The sequence below is a fragment of the Macrobrachium rosenbergii genome, chromosome 49 (genome assembly GCF_040412425.1).
Source record: "Macrobrachium rosenbergii isolate ZJJX-2024 chromosome 49, ASM4041242v1, whole genome shotgun sequence".
NCBI classification, from domain to species: domain Eukaryota; kingdom Metazoa; phylum Arthropoda; class Malacostraca; order Decapoda; family Palaemonidae; genus Macrobrachium; species Macrobrachium rosenbergii.
In genome coordinates, this window is record NC_089789.1 from 13,087,456 (window position 1) to 13,110,373 (window position 22,918).

General features: G+C 36.0%; 1 protein-coding gene across 30 annotated transcripts in view; it reads left to right on the forward strand.

The window, feature by feature from the left end:
• LOC136832100 (longitudinals lacking protein, isoforms H/M/V-like) overlaps window positions 1–22,918 on the forward strand; it is a 141,257-nt gene that overhangs the window by 13,953 nt on the left and 104,386 nt on the right. Inside the window, exon 5 of one of the 30 annotated variants that reach the window (XM_067092769.1) lies at window positions 12,998–17,728. The exons of the other annotated variants lie outside the window; for them this stretch is intronic. Within the exon in view, the coding sequence (XP_066948870.1) occupies window positions 12,998–13,354 (357 nt within the window). The 3' untranslated portion in view covers window positions 13,355–17,728. Of the gene's footprint in view, window positions 1–12,997; window positions 17,729–22,918 lie in introns of those variants that run through there. 30 annotated transcript variants of the gene reach the window in all.

Here is a 22,918-nt window from a genome sequence, read left to right on the forward strand (position 1 = left end):
ATCAGAGGGTGGTTTTAGAATTACTTCAGTACAGGCAGTTCCCGGCTTACGACGTTCCGAGGTTACGACGCTTTTCAAATATATTCATCAGAAATTATTTCCCGGATTATGACGCATGTTCCAGGGTTACGACGTGTCGTACGCTGATCCGACGGAAGAAATCTGGCTCCAAAACGGCAGAATAATAAAAATTTGGTGGGTTTTTTTTATGAAAAACTCAATAAAAATGCAGTTTACATCGTTTTCAATACACCCAAAGCATTAAAAGTAAGGTTTTCTTAGGATTTTTGACGATTTTCGGTTTACGACGCGGCGTAAAAACAGAACCCCCGTCGTAAACCTGGGACTGCCTGTATTGGGCAAAGTGAGATTGGGTGGAGAAGATTAAAATTCTTTGGAAGTAAAATCAAGCTTCCAGCGACTGGGAAGGAACTGAAGGAAACAATACAGTTTGGAAGAAGGTTTTGGGGGAAAGATATATTGTAGGTCTGAATTCAGTGCTACGTATTTACCAAATGGGACGAGATATTTTCTATTGCAAAAAGGATTAACATGTTTTCAATGTCCAAAATGTGTAAGAATGCTAAATACAAGAAAAGATACAGTAATCCTTGGAGGAGAAAGACCTCTTCAAACTCATAACATGGTATAGACTGGTAAGAAAAGATCAGGAACGGCTTTGCATATGAGAATTAAAATTATTATTATTATTATTATTATTATTATTATTTTCTTATAATAATCAGAAGATGAATCTTATTCTTATGGAACAACCCGCATGGGCCACTGACTTGATATTCAGGCTTTCAAAGAATATGGTACAGTATTCACTTGAAAAAAGTAACAGAAGGTAATAGGAAACACTGAGAGAAGAGAGAAGTTATTAGAAAAGAAAAATTAAATTACCAAATGAATATATTGACAAAAATATGTATAAATTGGTAAAATACTGAGAGAACTTTTGAAGTTCCAGTTTCACGACAACCACAGGGAGATAGTGTCCTGTCAAAATACAGAAAAGAGACAGAGCAAATAGTGGAATTGGTTTCAAATCATGCGATAAAGAGGAAAGAGGAAAGGTGGAGTTTAATAAGAAGAAATATGGTAGATACAGAAGTAGAAGGACAAATACCAGTAGGTAGGCTCAGGATATTGCTGAATAAGAGCAGACAAAAAGACTTGGAAAAGAAGGCATGCAGTCTTTTGATTGCAGAATGAAATTCAGTGGAAGTGGTTAGCAGAACTGAATCAGATGAACGTGGTTACCATTTCTCATTGTAGAAATGAATGAAATTAAGTGTGGGTGCCAAGGTTCATTGTAGAACGGAATGAAAGCTGTGTGTGGTTGTGACTGTCGTGTTTCATTGTAGACGGAATCAAGTGGATGAAGTTACTTGTGAATCAGATGATTGTGGTTACATGTCTTATTGTAGAAGTGAATAAAGTGGTTATTCATTGTAGAACTGATTAAGAAGGATGTGGATCTGATTGACAGATTTCATTGTAGACAGAATCAAGTGGGTGTAGTTATTTCTGAATCAGATGGTTATAGTTAACATGTCTCGTTGTAGAGGTGAATGAAGGGGGTCTGAATACCATGGTTCATTGTAGAATGAAGTGGGTGTAGTTGCTTTGGGTCATTGTAGAAATGAATGAGAGAAATGTGGTTTTTGGCATCATTGTAGACTGAATCAAAGTGGATGCAGTTGATTGGTGTCATTGTAGAACTGGTTGAGAGGGATGTAGATGTGGTTGTCAGGTTTCATTGCAGACTGAATCAAGTGGATGCAATTGCTTTGTGTCATTGTAGTACTTAATGAGAGGGGTGTAGTTGTTGTCAGGTTTCATTGTAGAGTGAATCAAGTGGATGCAGTTGCTTTGTGTCATTTAAGACTGAATGAGAGGGGTGTAGTTGTGGTTGTCAGTTTTCATTGTAGACTGAATCAAGTGGATGCAGGTGCTTGGTGTCATTGTAGGACTGAATGAGAGGTGTGTATTTGTGGTTTCAGGTTTTGTTGTAGACTTAATCAAGTGGATTCAGTTGCTTTGTCATTATAGAACTGAATGAGAGGGGTGTAGTTGTGGTTGTCATGTTTCAGTGTAGAATGAATCAAGTGGATGCAGGTGCTTGGTGTCATTGTAGAACTGATTGAAAGGGATGTATGTGGTTGTCAGGTTTCATCGTAGACTGAATCAAGTGGATCTAGTTGCTTGGTGTCATTTTAGAACTGAATGAAAGTAGTGTGGTTGTAGTTGTCAGGTTTCATAGTATTGTAGAATCAAGTGGATGTAGTAGTTTGGAGTCATCAAAGAACTGAGTTAAATGTGGTTTTCAAGTTTCATTGTAGAACTATAAATAAGGTGGATGTAGTTTTTTCCCTTTTGTTTGGTAAATCTTATTGAAGTCTGATATTCCTCTTCTCATAAAGTAACAGTATTTTAAAAGGCAAAAATATAATGATTAATCCAAGCATGGTATAATCTTTTTTTAGAAAATAGCTGCTCTAGAGGTAAGACAGTGGCAACATTTATCGCAGTAATTCTTGTTTTATGAATACATTCAAGAGCTGTAAGGATTAATATATTTTATGACTTTTTAAGTTAGCTGATCTCAGAACCCATTGTATGTATTTTCAGTTGAACACATTAACTTCAAGTACCTTTACATTTCTTCATTGTTTAACAGAACTGAATGAGTTGTTAAATCCTCACCTTTTGTCCCAAGGTATCAGTAGCTGGCCTGTTTTAATATATTTAATGACTAATTGGAATTAGCTATTAATTAAGTCTACACATTGAGAGTACCTTTTAGGATAACAAATAATAAGTCATTTTGAAATAACGTTTTTTACCAATAGGGAATGTCATTTTGAAGTAATATTTTTACCAACAGGGAATTAGTCATTTTGAAGTAATATTTTTACCAATAGGGAATTAGTCATTTTGAAGTAATATTTTTACCAATAGGGAATTAGTCTTTTTGAAGTAATATTTTTACCAATAGGGAATTAGTCATTTTGAAGTAATATTGTTACCAATCGGGAATTAGTCATTTTGAAGTAATATTTTTACCAGTAGGGAATAAGTCATTTTGAAGTAATATTTTTACCAGTAGGGAATTAGTCATTTCGAAATAACATTTTTACCAATTGGGAATTAGTCATTTTGAAATAACTTATTTACCAGTAGGGAATTAGTTATTTTGTAGTAATATTTTTACTAATAGGGAATTACTCATTTTGAAATAACATTTTTACCAATAGGGAATTAGTCATTTTGAAATATTTTTACCAATAGGGAATTAGTCATTTTGAAATACTTTTACCTATAGGAAATTAGTCATTTTGAAATAAATTTTTTTACCAATATGGAATTAGTAATTTTGAAATAATATTTTTACCAATAGGGAATTAGTCATTTTGAAATAACATTTTTACCAAATGGGAATTAGTCATTGTGAAATAAAGATTTTTTACCCATAGGGAATTAATAATTTTGAAATAACATTTTTACCAATAGGAATTAGTAATTTTGAAATAATATTTTTTACCAATAGGGAATCAGTCATTTTGAAATAACTTTTTTGTGAAAATTTTAATCAAGTGCTCACACACCTGAGTTTTATTGTATGGATTTTTTGTAGTTGTCATGTATATTTCTAATGTAGATGGCCCTCTTAACATTTTGGGAAATGTTGGATATCTTCAGTAGCATTTGTACTGGTGGTTTTAAAATCATATTGCCTCTTTTAAAAGCAAATAGCTTGACTGCTTTGTATTTTCCTAATCATCGTATTTAAATGGTTGGGAACTTCATAGTGTAATTCTATTGAGGGGTTGGGTGTTTTTGGAAATTGGAGACTTCAAAAATACAAACTATTGTCCTGTTGAAGCTTGATCACCTGGTACAGGCATGTCATATTTATTTAGCATTTTGAAATCTAATTATCTGTGTCATTGTGAGTTTTTGGTGGGAGAAAGCATTTGTAATGTGACAAGTCTTGCTTGTTTCTCAATTTGAGGTAATTGTATCTTGTGCCCTCTTGCTAATTAAGAAACCCACCAAAAATGAGTTCCCTGTGCAATTACCGTTGCTCTAACAGCCAGAGGAAGCTGGAATGCAAGTTGGGATTAGTCCCCCTAACCCCTCATTTTACCAGACTATGTTTGGCCTCCCAGACTTTGTTCACACATGCACACTCTCTGCAGGCTGTAAGTGCACCTTTTTATCACTGCCCCTTTATTTGTAATTATCATCATCATCATCTTGGTCTTCAGCTTTACCCATTTCTATATGGGGTCACTGTTTCATATCAGCCTTTCTCCACCTTCCTCTGTCCAATGTAATCTGCTTGTGAATTTTTTGAAGCCTTAGTCTTTTGACTGATTTCAAGGCTATTGTGAAGTTTTTGGTTACTTAGATGCACTGTAATTGGCGGATGTAATTCCCCTTCTTCCATCTCCTTGCTGCAGTATCAGAACTTTTATTTTTGCACATCTTATGCTTATGCATTGTCCCATCTTGATGAAAGGGAGCCTTTGCAGTTGTCAGGAATGGTTTATTCCCCAGCTTCATTTTCTTTTTTCATACTTTATATAGATTTCATTTTGAGGTGATCTGTGTCAGGCTCAGTGAAACAGTCAGACAGACCACATATTTCCTGCGTGTGTCTGTTCTACTAATTCATATTCTAGGAACTTGAAGCCTGCAAGACCAGCTCTTCTTTACCTGAAGAATGGCTATGAATTTGATGGCCTTCTATTTTGCTACATAATTGCAGAGCTGGTCACCAAGATGCGATTCTTCAGTGGAGTTGGTTTGATGTTCGAGGAGGCACAAACTGATATCATTTGTAGACGTGGTGATTTTTTAATGAATCAGAGCAGTAATCTTCTCCCGAGGCTTTGACACTAGCCCTCCTAAATGTGACTTAAATTTCAGGCTTTTTATAGACATGAATCTGCCTGGCATTTGCTGTATGAGAGATTTGTCATGAGAAGTCATTCCTTCGGTTTCCAGCTGTTTGGTGTTGTAAAGTTTTTTTTTTGGCTACTGTTCTATCTTTGATTGTTGACTTCATTTATTTGTTTAGAATTTTTAAAGAGGATACTGTATTCCACTAGGTCAGGCGCTTGGCCTTCGACCTAAGTTGTATACAGTATTCTGTTCTATTTCACTATGTCAGAACCTTCATTATTACTTAACCACAATATAGGCCATGAATTTTGTGTCTATCATCACAAAAGACTACTTGCTTAGACCATTCTTAAGTACAGGCAGTCCCTGGTTATCGGCTGGCTCAGTTATCGGCAGTCTGGTTTTACAGGGCTTGTCTAGTAATGGTTTCCGCTTATCGGCACCGATAATTGGGTATTGGTGCCATTACATACCTAACAGAGGCACCGATACTTGGTTATCGGTGCTGATACCAGGTTATCGGTGCCGGTAAGCCCTGAAAATTGTCGAATTTGGGTTATTGGCAATTTTCGCTCATTGTCATGTTGTTGGAACGGAACCCCTGCCGATAACCGGGGACTGCCTCTATGCTAATTTTTGTTGGTTGCTATAATTCTTTTTCTGTTTATGAGTTCATTCCATATTGGTCCCCAAAGGAGGATGCTGCCAAGTGTACCTATTGCAGTACATTGTAGACTGGACTAAAATTTTACAGTGACCCTTTGCCCACAGTAGTGTTGCTTTTTTATCCATTGGTTTTCATTTGTCTTACATGGTGTCTTCCCAAAGCTCTCCAACTACTATCCAGCTTTACCTTGCACCAGTTTGTAATACTCATCTAAGAACAAGTTCTTTGAGCAAGCACTATGAGTGTTCTGAGACATGACATATTGGTCTCTTTAAATGAATAAACACAAAGTATTTCAGAACGAATCCAAAAGTGTTACAGTATTTATACAAAAGTGATTAATCTCAATGTGCCTTTTAGCTTTCATTGAACCTTCATTGCTCAGATGTTATGTGTAGTGCCCACAAAATCTACTTGAGCACAGATTGTTTGCTGAATATACCTACCATCATTTAATTGACATCTTTATTAAGACTAGTGTTGTTTCAAAAACTGTTTAATTACGGCTGTATCATCTATTTGTCCAGAATGTTAAATGATTGATTAGGCAGAGAATGTAAATACCATGGTTACCATTGGAATGGAGTACATTCTATCTTGGCTCTCCTTTCCTTGTTTGCTGTAGACTCATCCACCTTTAATTTCCTGCCCCATATAGGGGTAGTGCTGTCAGTGTACCTCATGCAAAGCATTTTAGGCATTACTTGAAGTTCTTTGCAGCTTCCCTTCAGCTCCTAGCTGCAACCCCTTTTATTAATTTTTCTGTGCCTCTTTTCATATTCACTTTCTTCCATCTTACTTTCCACCTTCACTTAACAGTTGTTTCATAATGCAACTGCAAGGTTTTCCTCGTGTTACACCTTTAAAACCTTTGTACTCTAAATTTCCTTCTCAGTGCTGAATGACATCATCACAGGGCCCAGCACTGGGTCTTTGGCCTAAATTTTGTATTCCATTCTTTTCTTCTGGCAAAGGTTAGACATTTTAGTTGCTATCTTTTTCAATAACCTCATGATTTACATTGAGGCAAAAATTTGAACTGTTTACGAGTACAAATGATTACTCGTTTCACGTTTCTTAGCTACAAACCATTGCTTTACCATGAGTAATTTTCCTGCCACCTGTTGAATGGGTTTGTTACAGAGGTTTCCAGGCTTTCCTAAATATGGGAGATTGTGACAATTCTGTAAGACTGGTTGGTTGTCTAATGTCTGATCCTGCCAAGTCATTGCATACAGTACATGTTTTTGGGTTTCATTTTGTCTAACTGCCTGTACCAAATGTAGAAGCTGTTCACAGTACAAAGCAGAGGTTGGAATTACATTGCCGTTTCATGACGTTAATGAGGTCAAAAGTGAGAGTAGTTCTTTTAGTTTTGTTTGAATCGGATGTCATATATTTTTCTGATTACATCTATTAAGTGTATATCAATAAATCTTACGATATCGAATTACAAGCCGGTCATTTGTTTTTATGAGTAATGAAATTGTTCTTTGTTAATGTATGAGGTTGAAAGGTTTAACACCACCAGTGTTATTGATTTTAAATCTCATTAAAACAGCCGAAGTTGGTGGTTTGTAGTGCATCTAGATAGGTTAAATTAGAAGTTGTTTTAGCTGTTTATTGTAGTTTGTTGGTCTTTTTAGTCTTACACTGTAGGTATATTGATTTTCCATTGTAGCAGTGTACCTATACTATATATAAGTATGTACAGTATATATATAGTTTTCATCAGGGCAGGTGAACGTTTTTAATAATTATCGTATACAGTAGTCTTACCAGTTAATACAGTCAGTTTTCAGATACTAATTTTACCAAGACAACAACTCATCCATCCAAATAAGTATTACTGTATTACATTCTGAGATCAGTTAATTCTTGATTCTATGATACAATTTTATTACTATCATGATTAGCCTGTATCCATGTAAATGACTGTAAATGACTGTCACTTAATCTGTACTGATATGCTTTCAGAACTGAGATAAAATTTGCAAGTTTTGCAGTCATTTGCACCCATGTGCCTGCTTTTTGCCAGTCCGTACATTTCAGAAGCTGGGTCTCTTGTTGTTTAGATTAGTAAACTTGAAATTAATGTTTGTATTGGGTATTCACAACCAAATCCTGTTTTAATGTTTTGTACAACAGGTGTGAATTAGCACGAAGATTACAGCATTGCAGCTCCTGAAATGCACGGGGAGGAGACAATGTTTACGATGTTTGTCTTTTTAACCCATTTCCAAGGCATGTTATAGGATGCAGCGATTGTTTTTTTTTTTCATTGCTTGTACCGTTAGAATAACGACAATTCATAGGCCTCCAGTATCCTCATACTCCTTGCTAGATCTCTTCAATTACTATGATATGCCTTGGACACTTACTAGCTCATGATTTCTTCATATGCATTGATTTATAACCAGAAAGTTTTGTGAAAAACGTAGCAATACAGCAAATATCAATTCGTGATGGGAGAAAAATATGCAGTACGAACTTGAGAGTTTGTCAGTATTGTTTTCACGTCTTCAGGGAGGGAGAGATTTTTTATGGTACATTCAACTAACCTGATTAATTTTTTTACTTGTTCGTACGCAAGCTTCACGACGATTTGCGATCCGGGTCAGTTCGCAAGCATCTTTGAAGCTTGGCAAGTATTGTTCTCCTTTAACTTAAAAGGAAAATTTGACCCCTCAAAATAAGTTATTTGGAAAATTGTGCACTCTGGGGATTATACAATACATGTGGGATTTGAAAATATGAAAGAACATTTAAATCAAGTCTGGTACTGAATGACGGAAGTAGGCCTTCCACGCTCAGATTTGAGCACTAGTGATTTTTGCACTGAAGTGTCATTGTGAAGGAGATTGTCACCAAGGGATGGCCCTGAAAATTGCCCCTGGGTGTTTTTTGATGTATCAGATGAAAATGTTGTTCAAGATTTGGGGGAAATTTTCCCTTGTATATCTGTATATTTCTGTATAACATTTTTATTTGAAAAAAAAAAAAAAAGTAATTCCAAGACAGAGGAAGTATAACCAGTTACTAATATGTGTATATTTGATCAGACCATTCTTCTGTGGTATTTTATCCTGTGTTTTACTTCACTTACAGTATACCTTGTAAATAAAAATACGCTGTACTTGAGTATTTTGTAATTTTAATGAAACTGAGAAAGAGAGGATGTGATATTGTCGTGTTTGGCTTTTCTGGTTATTTTTTATAATTATAGTAGTAATTTTATACTAATATTAAAAATGTGGAAATTATTGGCTATATAAATTGTAGGATTAGGGAAGTTGTGTTGCTGTTTATTAAATTAAAAATAAAAAAATTAAAATTGGAGTTAGTAAATGTAGTGTAAAAGAAAAGCAAGTATTTTTTTTTTGAGGACTAAAATATTTTTAGTAGAAATTTAGAGTGCTGTAGATTCTTGGACCTTTTTTTGAATAAAAAAAAAATTTGTTCCTACACAAATACAGACCCTTGTCCTTTACTTAGGAGCTTAGAGAAAACCCTCTCTGCTCCCATGTAAAGAACTTCAGGTTTGTATGTTAGGAAAAATACGAATTACTTTTAAAATTTGGTGTTTTATTTTTCATTTATATATTGTCCGAATAGTTATTTTGAAAAATGAGTATTTTTCATTGGTTACTCTCACAGCTTAGAACCCACACCAAACAGTATAATACTGAACGAAAAAAAAGTGCAGGGAAAAGCCATAATCATATTTTAAATACCTGTACAGTAAAAAAATTTAGAAATACGAAGTATATACATAAATCTTCTGTGTTGTAAACCAAAATGTTTAATGGAAGTTACAGTAATATCCCCCCCAAAAAATGGAGTATCAGGAACTGTTTTAGAAGCATTTTAGAGCAAAGCATTATGTATGTGATCTTGAAATTTTGACAAGAATGCAGTATTAAGAATAAGAAACTCCAAATTTTGTTTTGATATCTGGTTACCTTGTTATCCATTTCAGTCAATCTTCCCATTTTGCTCTTATTTTTCCCTATGAAACTTCAGTCGAGAATTATCTTAATTTCGTAATCATCAAAGTGTTCCAAACAAAGTAACCTGTTCTTTTCCCTCATAGCATTTAAAGGAATGACATAATTATAAAAAATTGAAGAGGTGGTGAAACTATATCATAACATTGGGAAAATTGTTTCAACAGTAAATTCAGTGCTGACTGACCTCATAGGTTCCATCGCTTAGCCTTTTGGCTATATTTTGTATTCCAGTTCCTGTCAAATAAAATGAGAGAAATAAAATATTTCCTTGTTTAAATTATTTAGACAGCTTTCATCAGTGAACGGGGCAAAATTTGTTTTGTTTGCAATTAAGTGAAGTTAATGAATTAGAAGTACATTGATTTCCCCCCAGCAAAATTTCTTTTATTCACCTCCCTTTTGAACGTATGACAAAGTGTGCTGTTTTTGCTTTGCATCCTGAATATTCAAGTTTATAATTTTCACTATATTGATTTATTTTAGTTATTATTAAATCTGTTCTGACTTGCCAGAAAATAGGTATTATGGCATTTGGTACTCTTGATTGATTGAAATGTTTGTTTATTGTAAAATAATCGATGTTTAGATTTCATTATCTAGAAGAATACTGTAGTTGGAATTGGGACATTGAATTGGATGAATTACACTCAACATGTACGGAGTTATAAATAACAAACTCCTGCGCAAGACATCCTTTAATCTTGACAAACACAATAGTTTTGAGCTACCCAAGGCCCCTCAGCATGTGTAAATATTAGAATGCAGATACAAAAGACAAAAAGAAAAACTTGCAATTGCAGTATTGAAGTTCATGTTCTGATAACTCCAGGATTAGTATTAGTTTTCTTTATGTATTGTTGTACAGTATCATATAAAATACCATTCCAGGAATTCCATGAAACATGTTAGTGGTATTGAAACATGATTGCTCTCTTCTGGGAATGTAAATATTTACCGAGCATGTGTTAAGCTGACCACTGGGGTTTGGCATGTTGGTTACCCTGGGTGACAGTTAAAAGGTCAACAGCAGGATCATTTGAAGATAGTGGGAGGTAGGACTGATAAGTAAACATTCTCTTTACCATGATGACTTGGAAGGAAGCCCTTTCCCCCCCAAAGCAGTTGGATACTATGGTCAAGTTACATTAAATACAAATGGTGTCATTGACAATCATTTAAGATCGTAACTTACTTATGCAGCGGTGAGGATAATCAGATGATAGAGAAAGATAGGTATGAACAGGAAACTTACCCTAAATCAGGATGACTAGAAAGGAAAATTTCCTCCCCCAAGCATGTGGATGCTGTGGTCAAGTCATACAAATGGTATTGTTGACAAGCATATACGATCGTTACTTCCACTAGCAGTGATGAGTTTACCAGAACTCATCAGAACTTGACAAAGGAAGAAGTAGGCTCTGAGGCTGGGAGTCGCAGAATAATAAGAGGGAAAGGGAAAAAAATGTAGTGCATTGTGGAAACTAGAAAGCATAAAATTGCTTGAGCTTACAAGTAAAATACTGGAGAAGGTGTTGGAAGAATGGCTGAGAACATCAGTTTGAATTGGTAGTTGTCAATTTAGCTGTATACCAGAGAGGTCAGTAACAGGAGCATTATTTTAAGTGAGATAACTACAGAACAAGCACCGGGCAAATTGGAAGAGGCAGTTATATATTTATATGAAATTTGTCAAGTTATTTGACAGATTACCAGAAACAATTTAGGCTACAAGAAAAGCTTGTTAAGCTAAGGATGTTACTCTTCCTTAACACAAGATTCAGAGGGAAGACGGTAGCAGATGGCTTGGAAGAGCTCGATCCTATTCAGGATATTGGAGAAAGCCACCAAGGAGCGCAGAAAAGGAGGCTCTTGCAATAAGGTGCCCTATCATAAGGAAAACTGAACTTGAGGGATCTGGGGAGGCTGTATAGGAAAAAGTTTTCAGGAAAATAGCCAGCTGGCAGGCATGGGGGAGTGGTTTTGGGGTTAACTCCATTCAGGTGAATAGAGGTGTCATAAGATGCACAGGATTGTAAAATAAACAGTGACTAAGACAATTTTGGTTACCAAACTTTGTAAGAAGATAGATCTAAACTGGATACATACAGCTGTGAGGAACGGGTTTTGGTGATGAATTCTGTTCAGCAAACCAATGGTGTCGTGCGATGTTCAGAATTAATAGGTAAACGTGGAGTAAAAAGTGTTTGACACAGCCCAAAATGTGTAAGATCAAATCTAAATTGGGGACATACTGGAATTAAGAGGGCATAAGAAAGAGCTCAGCTGCAGCAAAAATGAAATCAGATATCTAGACCAGCAGGGACTAAAGACATAACAAGCTTACATGGGACCCGTGATGCTCAGTGCTGCTGAAATTCTTGTGTTGCCATGGAAATTTAAACTAGATTTTGAAAAGGTTTAACCATAAAATGTCAAGGTTTACAGCCAGAATGTAGTACCAAGATCATATTACGAATGTAGAAGTGTTTTAGAGGTGTGTTGTCTAGTAGTTGGAATTTAGACTTGAGATTTCGAAGATTGGGATGGTTAGGACATATGATAAGGGTGAGGAACAGGTTAGAAAAGAAGTATTTGTAAGTAGCAGGATGAAAACGTAGGAAATTCAGTAAAATTATGGGAATGGTGTAGATGCAGACGAAACTGTTGGGAGTTCTAATAGAAAGTGCAGTGGATAGTAGGAAGTGTAGGGAAGTCATGTCACATTTAGCTCCATAATTGTAAAAACCAGTGCAAGTTGGTGGGGATGTTAGCAAACTCCAATCATTTCAGTGAAGCACATTGATCGAAATTGATATGTAGAAGGCCCAACAGACTACCTGCATGTTCTTAACACCCAGGTGCTTAGAAACAGGAAAGATATGGTTGTACTTGAAATTTTTCTTTCATGTTTCACTTTGAAAAGAAATTCAGATGAACTTACATGGTCCCAAGCTGCGGCTATATTCTAAGGTAAATACTGTATCTTATTTAGGCTGTAGTTTTGAAAATTTCTTTTAATTTAAATTTCTTAACCTGGGCCCTGGTTTTTATATTTATTTATTTGAAATTCCTTTTTAGTTAATATTTTAGAACTTCTCCCCCAAAAAGAATCAGATGAATGCCTTTGGAGATAGTCAGCATTATTGTACTGTAATGATACTAAGAATATAAACACTGAAGAGGCCTCATGAAATTGACCTAGTGAGTTTCATGACAAACATCTTTCTTTAAGGAAATTTGGTACGTTAAACTGGAAAATTGGAGGAAAATGAAGTGTATTTGTGTCCGTATGATCATATTTTGTAGAGTGATTAAACTACCTTTGTTTTCAAACCAAAGTTTGTCAAAAAAGAAGGAAAAAAGTAGTAGATCATGGTGTCAATGGACTTCCTTGTTGTTGCAGGGTGAAGGTGGCCCACAGCAAATTTCCACTTCAGGCAGATTTCCTGGGGGTCAGGTTACACCACCTGTAATGTCATGTGTGCAAATACAGCCAGGGTCACCCTGCAAGCTGGGAGGTCCACTGGCAGCCATGGGAGAGGCCGTGTGCATGAAAGTGTGCCATTTGTGCGGACAGAAGTGCCGTTCCTCATCCGAAATGAAACGTCATGTCATGACCCACACGGGGGAGAGGCCGTACAAGTGCCCCCATTGCTTCTACAGCTCGACTCTGAAGACCAATGTCAGGCGGCACATGATCTGCATGCACAGGTCTGACTATCCCGTTATATGCACTAGAAATAATACCCACAGTGTATAGCTCAGACTACCATCAAAAGACATTGCGCAGTGTCAAGTAGCCACTAGACTGCCTTCTCAAAAAAAGGGACACCTCCAAAATCTTTCGTTTAGGAGATGAGTAAGGACGGTTTAAGGTCAATCTTCATACTAGGTATAGTGTGGGAAATGTGACTGAAAAAATTTGAGGGCAAGAAATTGATTCTTTTCAAGCATAACACACTCTCTCTCTCTCTCTCTCTCTCTCTCTATTTAAAGTTGTTGACAGTAGTTAACTGAAAAGGAAAAGGATATCTCTCTCTCTCTCTCTCTCTCTTAATGTGAAGTATAACAGGTTGTCAACATTCCACCAGTGATGTTATTATTGCCAGATTAAATTTAGTGTTCCTTTTACAAGGTATTAACTGTTGTCTTCTTGAATCAGTAACGGATATTGTCTTTTTTAAGTTGTTCACCCATTTTGGTTACATAGAATAAAAATCTAAGAGAATTGTGAGGTTTTTCAGGTTGGTGTATCATTGTCTTAGCAATTGACAATTTGATGATTTTGTGGAGTCATTGGTACCTACTAGGTTGATATTAAGGTTTTTGTACAACTGTCAGATTGTCGCGTGTCAAACTTATTGTATATTTTGCTCAGAATTAGCCAAATACATTAAAAAAAACTTTGGTTCTCAGAGTTACACATATTTTAGGGGATATTAGATTTTCTGTTGCACAAACTTGTTGAATTTTTGCTGTGAAATAGCCACCTACATTAAAGAAAATAAGAAAAACTGGTTCTTGAGTTTCCCTTGTATGAAATTGTTACATTTTTGCTCAGAATTAGCCAAGTATATAAAAAAAAGTCTTTAGTTCTCAGAGTTACAAATATTTAAGTCATCATCAGATTTTCTCTTGTACAAACTTGCTTATTTTGTTGGTGTGAATTACCGTACGTAAGTACTTTAAAAAATTTTCGGTTCTCATCCTTTTAGGGATTTTGGAAAGGGATTGGGTACTTTTCAAATCTGATCATCAGATTTCACCTGTAGTATCAGTTTGTAGTGTTTTTATGGCTGTAAGGTGTGGAAATATTTTGAAATGTCAATCAAAGGAAATATATAAGGAAAAATTTTTTTATGTTAGTCATTTTCAGCATTGATGACCATAGTAGTTGTTATGCGGGTGTACAGAAATCTGTCAGTACTTATATTGTTGCTGTGAGGTTCCTTTTAAACATACAAGTTAAACTTTGTTCAGGTTATTATCGGCTCTTAAGTTCAGAATTAAAATCTGTCTCCTCTTTGGTTTGGAACTGTAAACTTTGCATTTTAGAATGGTAGACCTCCTTTCAGTTGAATTTACTTTAGGTGTTTCAAAGGTATAATCCTTTTCCTAGATTTTCATTCTGTTTCTTTTGCTTGAAAATGGTTTAAAGACGTTGTTTAGCAAAATTTGTTAATTTTTATTTTGCTGAGGAGTGATTGAAAGGTGTTTCTATTCTCTAAGGAAATATTGCTAGCAACAAAAAATTAGTTTTCATATATGTAACTTACCAAGTAATTACATAGCTATACTTTCCACTCGTGCGGCAGTTTAAAAATTTTGAAGTTTGCGGTAGCGACTTGTTTATTTATAGTGTAGGTAACTACCCTGCCCTCTATCCGGGAACAATAGTTACAACGTTAGCAGTGATCATCACTGCTTTTTTGCTGACTTTGCTGTCGACATTGAATGGTTTCGTGGTTGGATTTGAGGGTTTTTCTTCGCTATTCCCGAGGGTTTGGTGAAGTACCCATTATTTTGGTAGCCTTTCAGCTTAGCCTAGTGGTTTTTGTACAGTTTACTTATGATGTCTGATTCCAGTTCATCAAGTATTAGGTATTGTAGGGAGGGTTGCAAGACCCGAATGACCAAAGAAATCTACGATAGTCACAAACGCATCGATGACCCTGATAGCGCCCTTTTGGCCTCTCAAAGAATGTTTCCTGGACCTTCTCAAGCTTCTTGTTGACTTCCCAAGGTTACTGCCTCAAAGTCCACATCTCAAACAGCTTATCTTTGTAAGTTCCATCAAGGACTATCCGCTCTAGCTCTGACAGGCTTCAGACTAACTGGAGACTTGTCAGAGTGAAGGGCTTTTCAAAGCAAGCCGCAGAAGCTATTTCTAGATGTAGACGTAAGTCTACCAGCCGAGTCTGCCAGGTCAAGTCGGCTATCTTTTGCAGGTTGTGCAGCAGCAATAACATCTCGGCTGCTAAAACCACCGTAAGCCAAATAGTGGACTTTCTTCTCTTTCTCAGGACTTCCAAAGGACTCTCTCCATGGACAGTTAGGGCTATGGAGCTATGCTGGGGTCAGGCTTCAAGCATAGAGGTGTAGACTTGGCCTTCATTAAAGACCTAACGGATCTGATTAAGTCTTTCAAGACTTATGAACAGGTGAAGGACAACTCCGTGTCATGGAACCTGGATGTTGTACTTAAATTGTTAATGGGTCCTGCTTTCGAACCTGTCTGTACCATTTCAGTCAAGAATTTGAGTAAAAAGACTTTTTCTTGTTGCTTTGGCAACTGCCAAAAAAGTAAGCGAGTTGCAGGCTATAGACAAGCGCATCGGTTCTCGAAGGGAGATGCTGTATGTACCTTCGTACTTGGCTTCTTTGCTAAGAACGAGCCCCTGTCTAATCCCTGGCCACGCTCGTTCTCTGTTAAAAACCTTATGGGCATTCTAGGACCAGAGGAGGAGGAAAGGGTCCTTTGCCCATTGAGGGTGCTGAGGTATTATTTAGACAGAACAAAGAAAATCAGAGGCCCTGTCAGTAACCTCTGGTGTTCCGTCAGGAGCCTTTCAAAACCGTTGTCTAAGAATGTTCTGTCATTTTTTCCTAGAATTCTGATCATCGAGGCGCACTCTCAAATAGATGATGTCCTACCTTCCTGTGAGGTGAAAGCACACGATGTTAGAGCTGTCACCACTTCATATGCCTTTAGGCATAATATGTTGCTCTCGACTATCCTCCAGTCGACATAGTGGACATGCAATTCTGTTTTTGCCTCACACTATCTTGAAAGAAATTGAAACGATGTACAAAAATTGAAGTACCTTAGGTCCGTTATCGGTGACTGGCACGGTATTGGGGTAGGAAGCATAGGAAGCAACCTTTCCTATCCATAACCCCTTTGCCTTGAAATATTGGGTGTCGAGGTTTTTTTTGGGGAGCCTGGGGGTACTTATACCGGGAGTGCCCACCAGTTAGGTATGATGGTTTTAATTTTCATTATTGTTGGTGTTGGTAACTATGTTTTGTTGGCCTGTTGTTTTTTGGTACTGCACCCAGGGCCAGGGCAGTTTTCCTGTTTTGCTTTATGGGTGTTCAGAAGTCTCCTTCACTCTAAGACCACCTCTCAAAAGTAGGGACTTATCACGGCCATTCCGCTAAGTTGCTACAGGTCTAGATGAGCACAGACCAAGGCAGTAAGCATCCACTGTGGCTCTCTTATCAGATAAGATTACAGCAAGCATTTTATCAATGCTAACAGATTTTTATGTTGCAAATTCATCCTCTTATCTGATTGTTTTTGGAACAGAATATGTCCATTTATCCCACCTCCTATGGATGTGGGGTTCAACTGTGTAATTACCTGGTAAGTTACATATATGAAAATGGTATTTTCATAATAAAATTAAGTTTCATATATACTTACCAAGTAATTACAAGATCGGAGCCCTCCCTCAACCCCTCTGATGGACATCAAGAACAAAAGTAGTGACGATCGCTGTTAACGTTGTATATACCTATTGTTCCCCGATAGAGGGCGGGGTAGTTACCTACACTATAAATAAACAAATCGCTACCGCGAACTTCAAATTTTTAACTGCCAAACGGGTGGAAAGTATAGCTATGTGATTACTTGGTATGTATATATGAAACTTAATTCTATTATGAAAATATAATTTTTCAAAAATAGAATATTATAACAGCTAGAAAATGATTAACAATATTTGGCAGGCATTTGTACTTAAAAAAAGACTTCAGAATTTCCCTGTAAATTGGAGTCTTTCAGTATTGACCTCTTGAGTTTAATTATCCCTCCCCACTTGTCTCTTACGTAAGAGCTGTAGGGGGAACAGAGATACAGTGTTGTGGTCGTAGCTTCGGAACAATGCTTATTGCCCCTAGTGTGGGGAACTAGCTCGCTCGACCGTAATTGTATTACGTTCCTTCATTCTGTATGGATACATGGGTGCGCTAGTGCCCTTAGCAATTTTAGGGGTGAAGACAACTTCTTCTGTAGGATTACGATAGTTTATTGTTTTAATGTTAACAGGTTTCAGAAAACTTATGTGAAATAATTATGTTGCACAGCCAGTATTTTGTATTGATATGAAATTAAATTTGATTCATGAATATGTATATATTTTTTTTATTTCCTTCTAAATGTAGAAATGAAAGTTTGTGATGTCTGCAAGTTGTATTGACAACCATATAGTGGTGTATTTTTCTGGTTAACTTATTGAAAATGAGATTACTTTAGAAAAAACTTTTGGTAAATTTTGAAAAAGCAGTTAATATCAGTGGATTTAGTACCTTAGAAAATCACTACACCAATTGTATTAAAGTAAATTACAAGTACAGTTGACCCACAGTATTGGCAGTGGTGAGGGACCACAATCGCCTGTGAAATCCGCGAATACGTGTTGGTGAGAACCCCCCCCTCTAAAAATGCGTATAACTGCCTACAGGCTGTCCCTGGTTATTGACAGCCTCGGTTATCGGCGATCGCTTGTCCAGTGATGATGATAACTGGATTTTTGGTGCCGTTATGCGCTGATCTCTAGTTATTGGTGTCAGTTCCCACTTAACTGGCACTATTACTGGCAATTTTCAGTTATCGTCATGCTGTCAGTAATGGAACCCTCACCGATAACCGGAAACTGCCTATATTTTAATACAGTAGTTCAAACACCAAATTTACCATAAACTATCATCTTAAAACACTCTAATATCATTTCAAAGTCATCTTACAACATTACCCTTAAAAATATATAGCTTACAGCTGCAAGTTAACACTCCTATGACTGTTACTTTTACCAAGGCAAAAACTAATCAGGTTACACTTATATTCTGGTGCACACTTTTATACAGTATTCAAGCCTTACTGGTTTGTTTTACCATATACAGTAGATAGGGGTAACATTGGTACATTCCCAAGTACTGTACAGGGAACAGTTAAGGGGCGCGCCAACTGCTGATTTTTAGTTATTAACAGTTTTCAACTGTGTTATGTCTTAATAAACATATCCCGAAGCGATAATCCCAAAAATTTTTTTAGTTTATTGACAGTTTTGTTCATTGCTTTTATGGCACTTTGAACCACAAATTATAAAAAGATTTGTAAAAAAAACGTCTATGAATAATTCTAGATTGGATCAAGTAAGTTATAAATACAGTACACTGTTTGGACTGTTATATGTGTAAATAAACATATCTTGAAACGTTATTGCTAAGAAAAGTTTTGATAGGTTCATGGACAGTTTTGTTCATCGCTTATATGGCACTGAACGACAAATGGTAAAAAACAAAAAAAGTCTTTATGAATAATCCTGGATAGGATGACATTTGATTGAAACACTGTTTGGGACTGTTTTGTGTGTAAATAAACATACATTGAAATGTTATTGCTAAAGCAAATGTTTAGATTAGTTCATGGACAATTTTGTTCATTGCTTGTATGGCACTGTGAATGACAGTGTCAAAAAATTTATACAAAAATAATTGCCACCCACAAAAATATCCCATTCTCTCTAGTGGTAGCATCATAGAGAAAATGGGTTATAACGATGTAGGGATAACTTGCTCAAGGGGGCCCGATTCTCTCAGGAGTCTTGAAAATCCAAAAACTATTTGTTTTGCTGTCTTCTCAAAACTTACTTTTTTCAAAACTAAATGCTTATTTCTCCAAGAAGACTAAACCAAATTCAAGGAAACTTTTACAGAGTATATATAATATAGCTAGTATATATCTTTATTTTGTCGTCGGGAAAATAACTTTTCTGTGCACCTTTAATTTTGCATGTTATTTTTGAAGTGACATCATGATTTTTTTTCAACTGCAAAACAAATGAAATCAAGAGGGTGAGTTTCTACATTTCTCCACGAGAATTTTCATTATTAGTTGTAGAATGAGTGGTAAAAATGTAAAGCAGATCCCTTCAGTCATACTGTAGAAGCAGTCATTTACTTCATAATAGTGCCTTATGGTGTTGGCACTCCCCTTTAGTAATGTACCTAAATATTTAAATATGCTTACATTTTATTGATATTTTGCTGTGTTTGCATTAATATCAATATTTGAAAATTGGTAAATAATTTTTTATCATAAAAATGCCTGTAAAGTGAAAATAATTAATGGATGCTTTAGATATGCTCTACGAAAAAATCCGCGAGTGGGTGAATTTTCCGCAAATAATTTGGAGGTATGTTTTACAGAAAAATTCGTGAATAGGTGAATCTGTAAATACTGAACTGCAAATAGTGGGGTATTGACTGTTTATTGGAAATTGATACATTTTCCAGGATGTTTTTAAATCTTTAGGGGCCATCTGTTAACCCATAGAATGTACAGTAAAAAAATAATTTCCTCATTATGTTCCTATGGAAAATATGATTCTCATGTGATTTCTGGGTTTCAGTGGCATAAGCTTAAATGTCTTTTGTAAAAGGGTGGAAACTGATATAGTACTAAATTATAATTCAGAAGATGAACCCTATTCATATGGAACAAATCCTCATGGGCCAATGACTTGGAATTCAAGCATAAAGAATATGGTGTGTAATTTAAAGTAAGAGGCGATAGGGCATACAGAAAAAGAGAGATCAGTCATCAGAAAAGGAAAAAATGAATTAAATTAGTAAATAAATAGATAAATGTTTAAGTAAATTATAGAATACAATGAGAGTTGTTTCAGAGTAGTAATGCATTGCTTCATTGCTTGAACTTTTGAGGATCCAATTCCACAGTCCAACGGTGTGAGGGATAAAGGACCTCCTGAACTGAGCAACTTCTACATTTCTTGTTAATAAAAAACCAAAAACCTGAGCATTTGTTTTAAAAAACCTTTGTGGCAATAAAATATTCAGCATCACAATAAAATATTCAGCATATGGGTATGGATATCGAAGTTGAAACCCAGAATCTTTTGGAAATTGCTTGACAATTCATTACAGATTTATGAATTAATCTGTATGTTGAGTTTTACAGTCATTACAAATAGAGCTAATGTTCTAACATGCAGAATTTTTAAAGTACACTTCTTAATTTTATATTAATGTTGATTTGGTTTGTATCTTGGAACCCTGGTCTTGTATTACATCAAAGATGGTGTTATAACTTAGTGATTTTATGTATAACATTTTAAGCATATTGTGGAATGTTTTGTTGCAAAATGACCTTATGTCAACTGAGTTTCAGTTGACTTCGTACCACAGTTACCATCCTGCTTACGAACATTCATGTTACGAACAGAAAGGGTCTCAAGTTAAAACGTGTTTTGAGCGCTCCCCTTTGCCACCTTTTAAGTTCAGATTTTGCCCTGTGCCTATACTGTTTGTAAGAATTTTTGCAAAGAACAAGAGGAAGAAGAATCTGTTCCTTTTACCCCTTCCCTGATTATCTGAAGTATTCTCGTGATTAACTACCATGCATTCTTTTTACAATCAGGAGAATACTTGTTCATACTTGTAAAACATTCCTGCTTATTTCTGTCTTCCTGATTTAACTCGTTCTATGATGAATTCCCATTTTCTATATTTCCTCTCCATTTAGGATACATTTAGTATGTATTTTTTGTCAATAGATGGCGGTGTGCATTACTTACATTGTGAATTTACAGTGTCAGATGCTGCTCATGCGAAATTCTCTCCCAAGTTCATAACTTTCAAAGCTTGGAAAAAATATTAAATTTTGAATGTTGCATGAATCAAAGTTTTATTTTCTTTTGCCTCTAACATCCAAAGAACTTCTTATAATACTGCATTATTTAAAAATACAGTGAAAATAGTATAACCTATGACTCCTGAGTTTATGCACTGCATATTAAAAACCAACTTACGAACAATTCAAGATACGACTGGCCATCTGGAATGTAACTCGTTCGTAATTTGGGTAGTGACTGTCCACATAGAGGACCCCATGGCTGTTGTAAGATGGCTATTGGGGAGTGAACTAACTATGCACTATATGTTGGATGTAACAGCATTATGAAGTGTACCTGGAATATAAGATTTTTAGTGTCCAAAATATATTTAGAAGAACCAGTGGGAGAGTACAGAAGTGGAGAACCAAGAAGTTGTGGCAGGTCTCAGAGGATGTAGAGCATTTCTGTTACCTTGCAGGCACCCTGAACTGAAAAGAAAGGAATTGAGAAGGCAGTAAATAAAAATATGGATTAGCAAGTCAAAGAAGATGTAGAACATTTGTGTTAACCTTGCATACACCTTGGACTCTGAAGATGGACTTGAGTAGGCAGGAAAGAAGAAAAAGAGTAGTTGTGGCTTGGATGAAATGGAAAGAAAATATCCTGTTGGTAGCCGTAGATGTGTATGTAAGGCCGTGTATGGATCAGTGCTTCTAAAACATAGATGCTGACAAAGAAAATAGAGTAAATATGACCAGCTGTGAGCATACATTGTAAAGATTCAAGAACAAAGTGTTGTGGGTAATCGCAATATGGTTTGGAAGTGGCTTAGAGATCTGGTGCCTAGCTCCTGGAAGATGGGCTTTAGACCTGAAAGTTTGACCTGGTTTGCATGTGGTGAGAAGGGACGAGGAACCTTTAGTCAGCAAGGAAGTATATTTGGTAGTAAAGACGTATGAAAAGGCCATTTTTCAAATGGTATCTTATTAATATTGTGCTGATAAGTGGGTTGCTTATACGATTTTCATGAGGAACTCTTGAACCCCCCCTCAAAGAGAAGAGGTCATCGTGGATGATGAGCAACCTTCACCCATTATTCCCATCCTGGACAACCCTTTCGATTTGCAAGAATTTTGTACTGCAGTGAGTACCATAAACAGGAACAAAAGTTATATTGGTATCTGCCCAGGTTTGGTTGGTATGTTGCCAGCCACATGGCTGATGTTTTTGTTAACAGTTTTCAATGTGGTTTTTGCTTATGTATCATACCCATTGTTGTGGTGTTTTAATAAGTTAACTGTACTATATAAATCTGGTGAGAGACTTGATTGTGGTAACTATAGAGGTATTAGTGTGATGAACACATTGGCAAAATTATATGATATGCTTCTTTTAAACAGACTTACTATGTGGGCTAATATAGACAAGTGCCAAGCAGGTTCTCAAAAAGGCCGTGGGTGCATTGAGCAGATTATGACTCTAAGGATGCTGTGTGATTATGCCAAGTACAAGAAAGTTAAAATTGTATGTCATGTTTATAGACTTTAGTAAAGCCTATGACAGAGTACCACGTGATAAGTTGGTAAATGTCTTGAAAAAGCATGGCTGTGGTAGGAATATGGTGAATGCGATTAAGGCTTTGTATTCATGTACAAAGAATGTTTTTGAACAGTGCTATTGTGTCT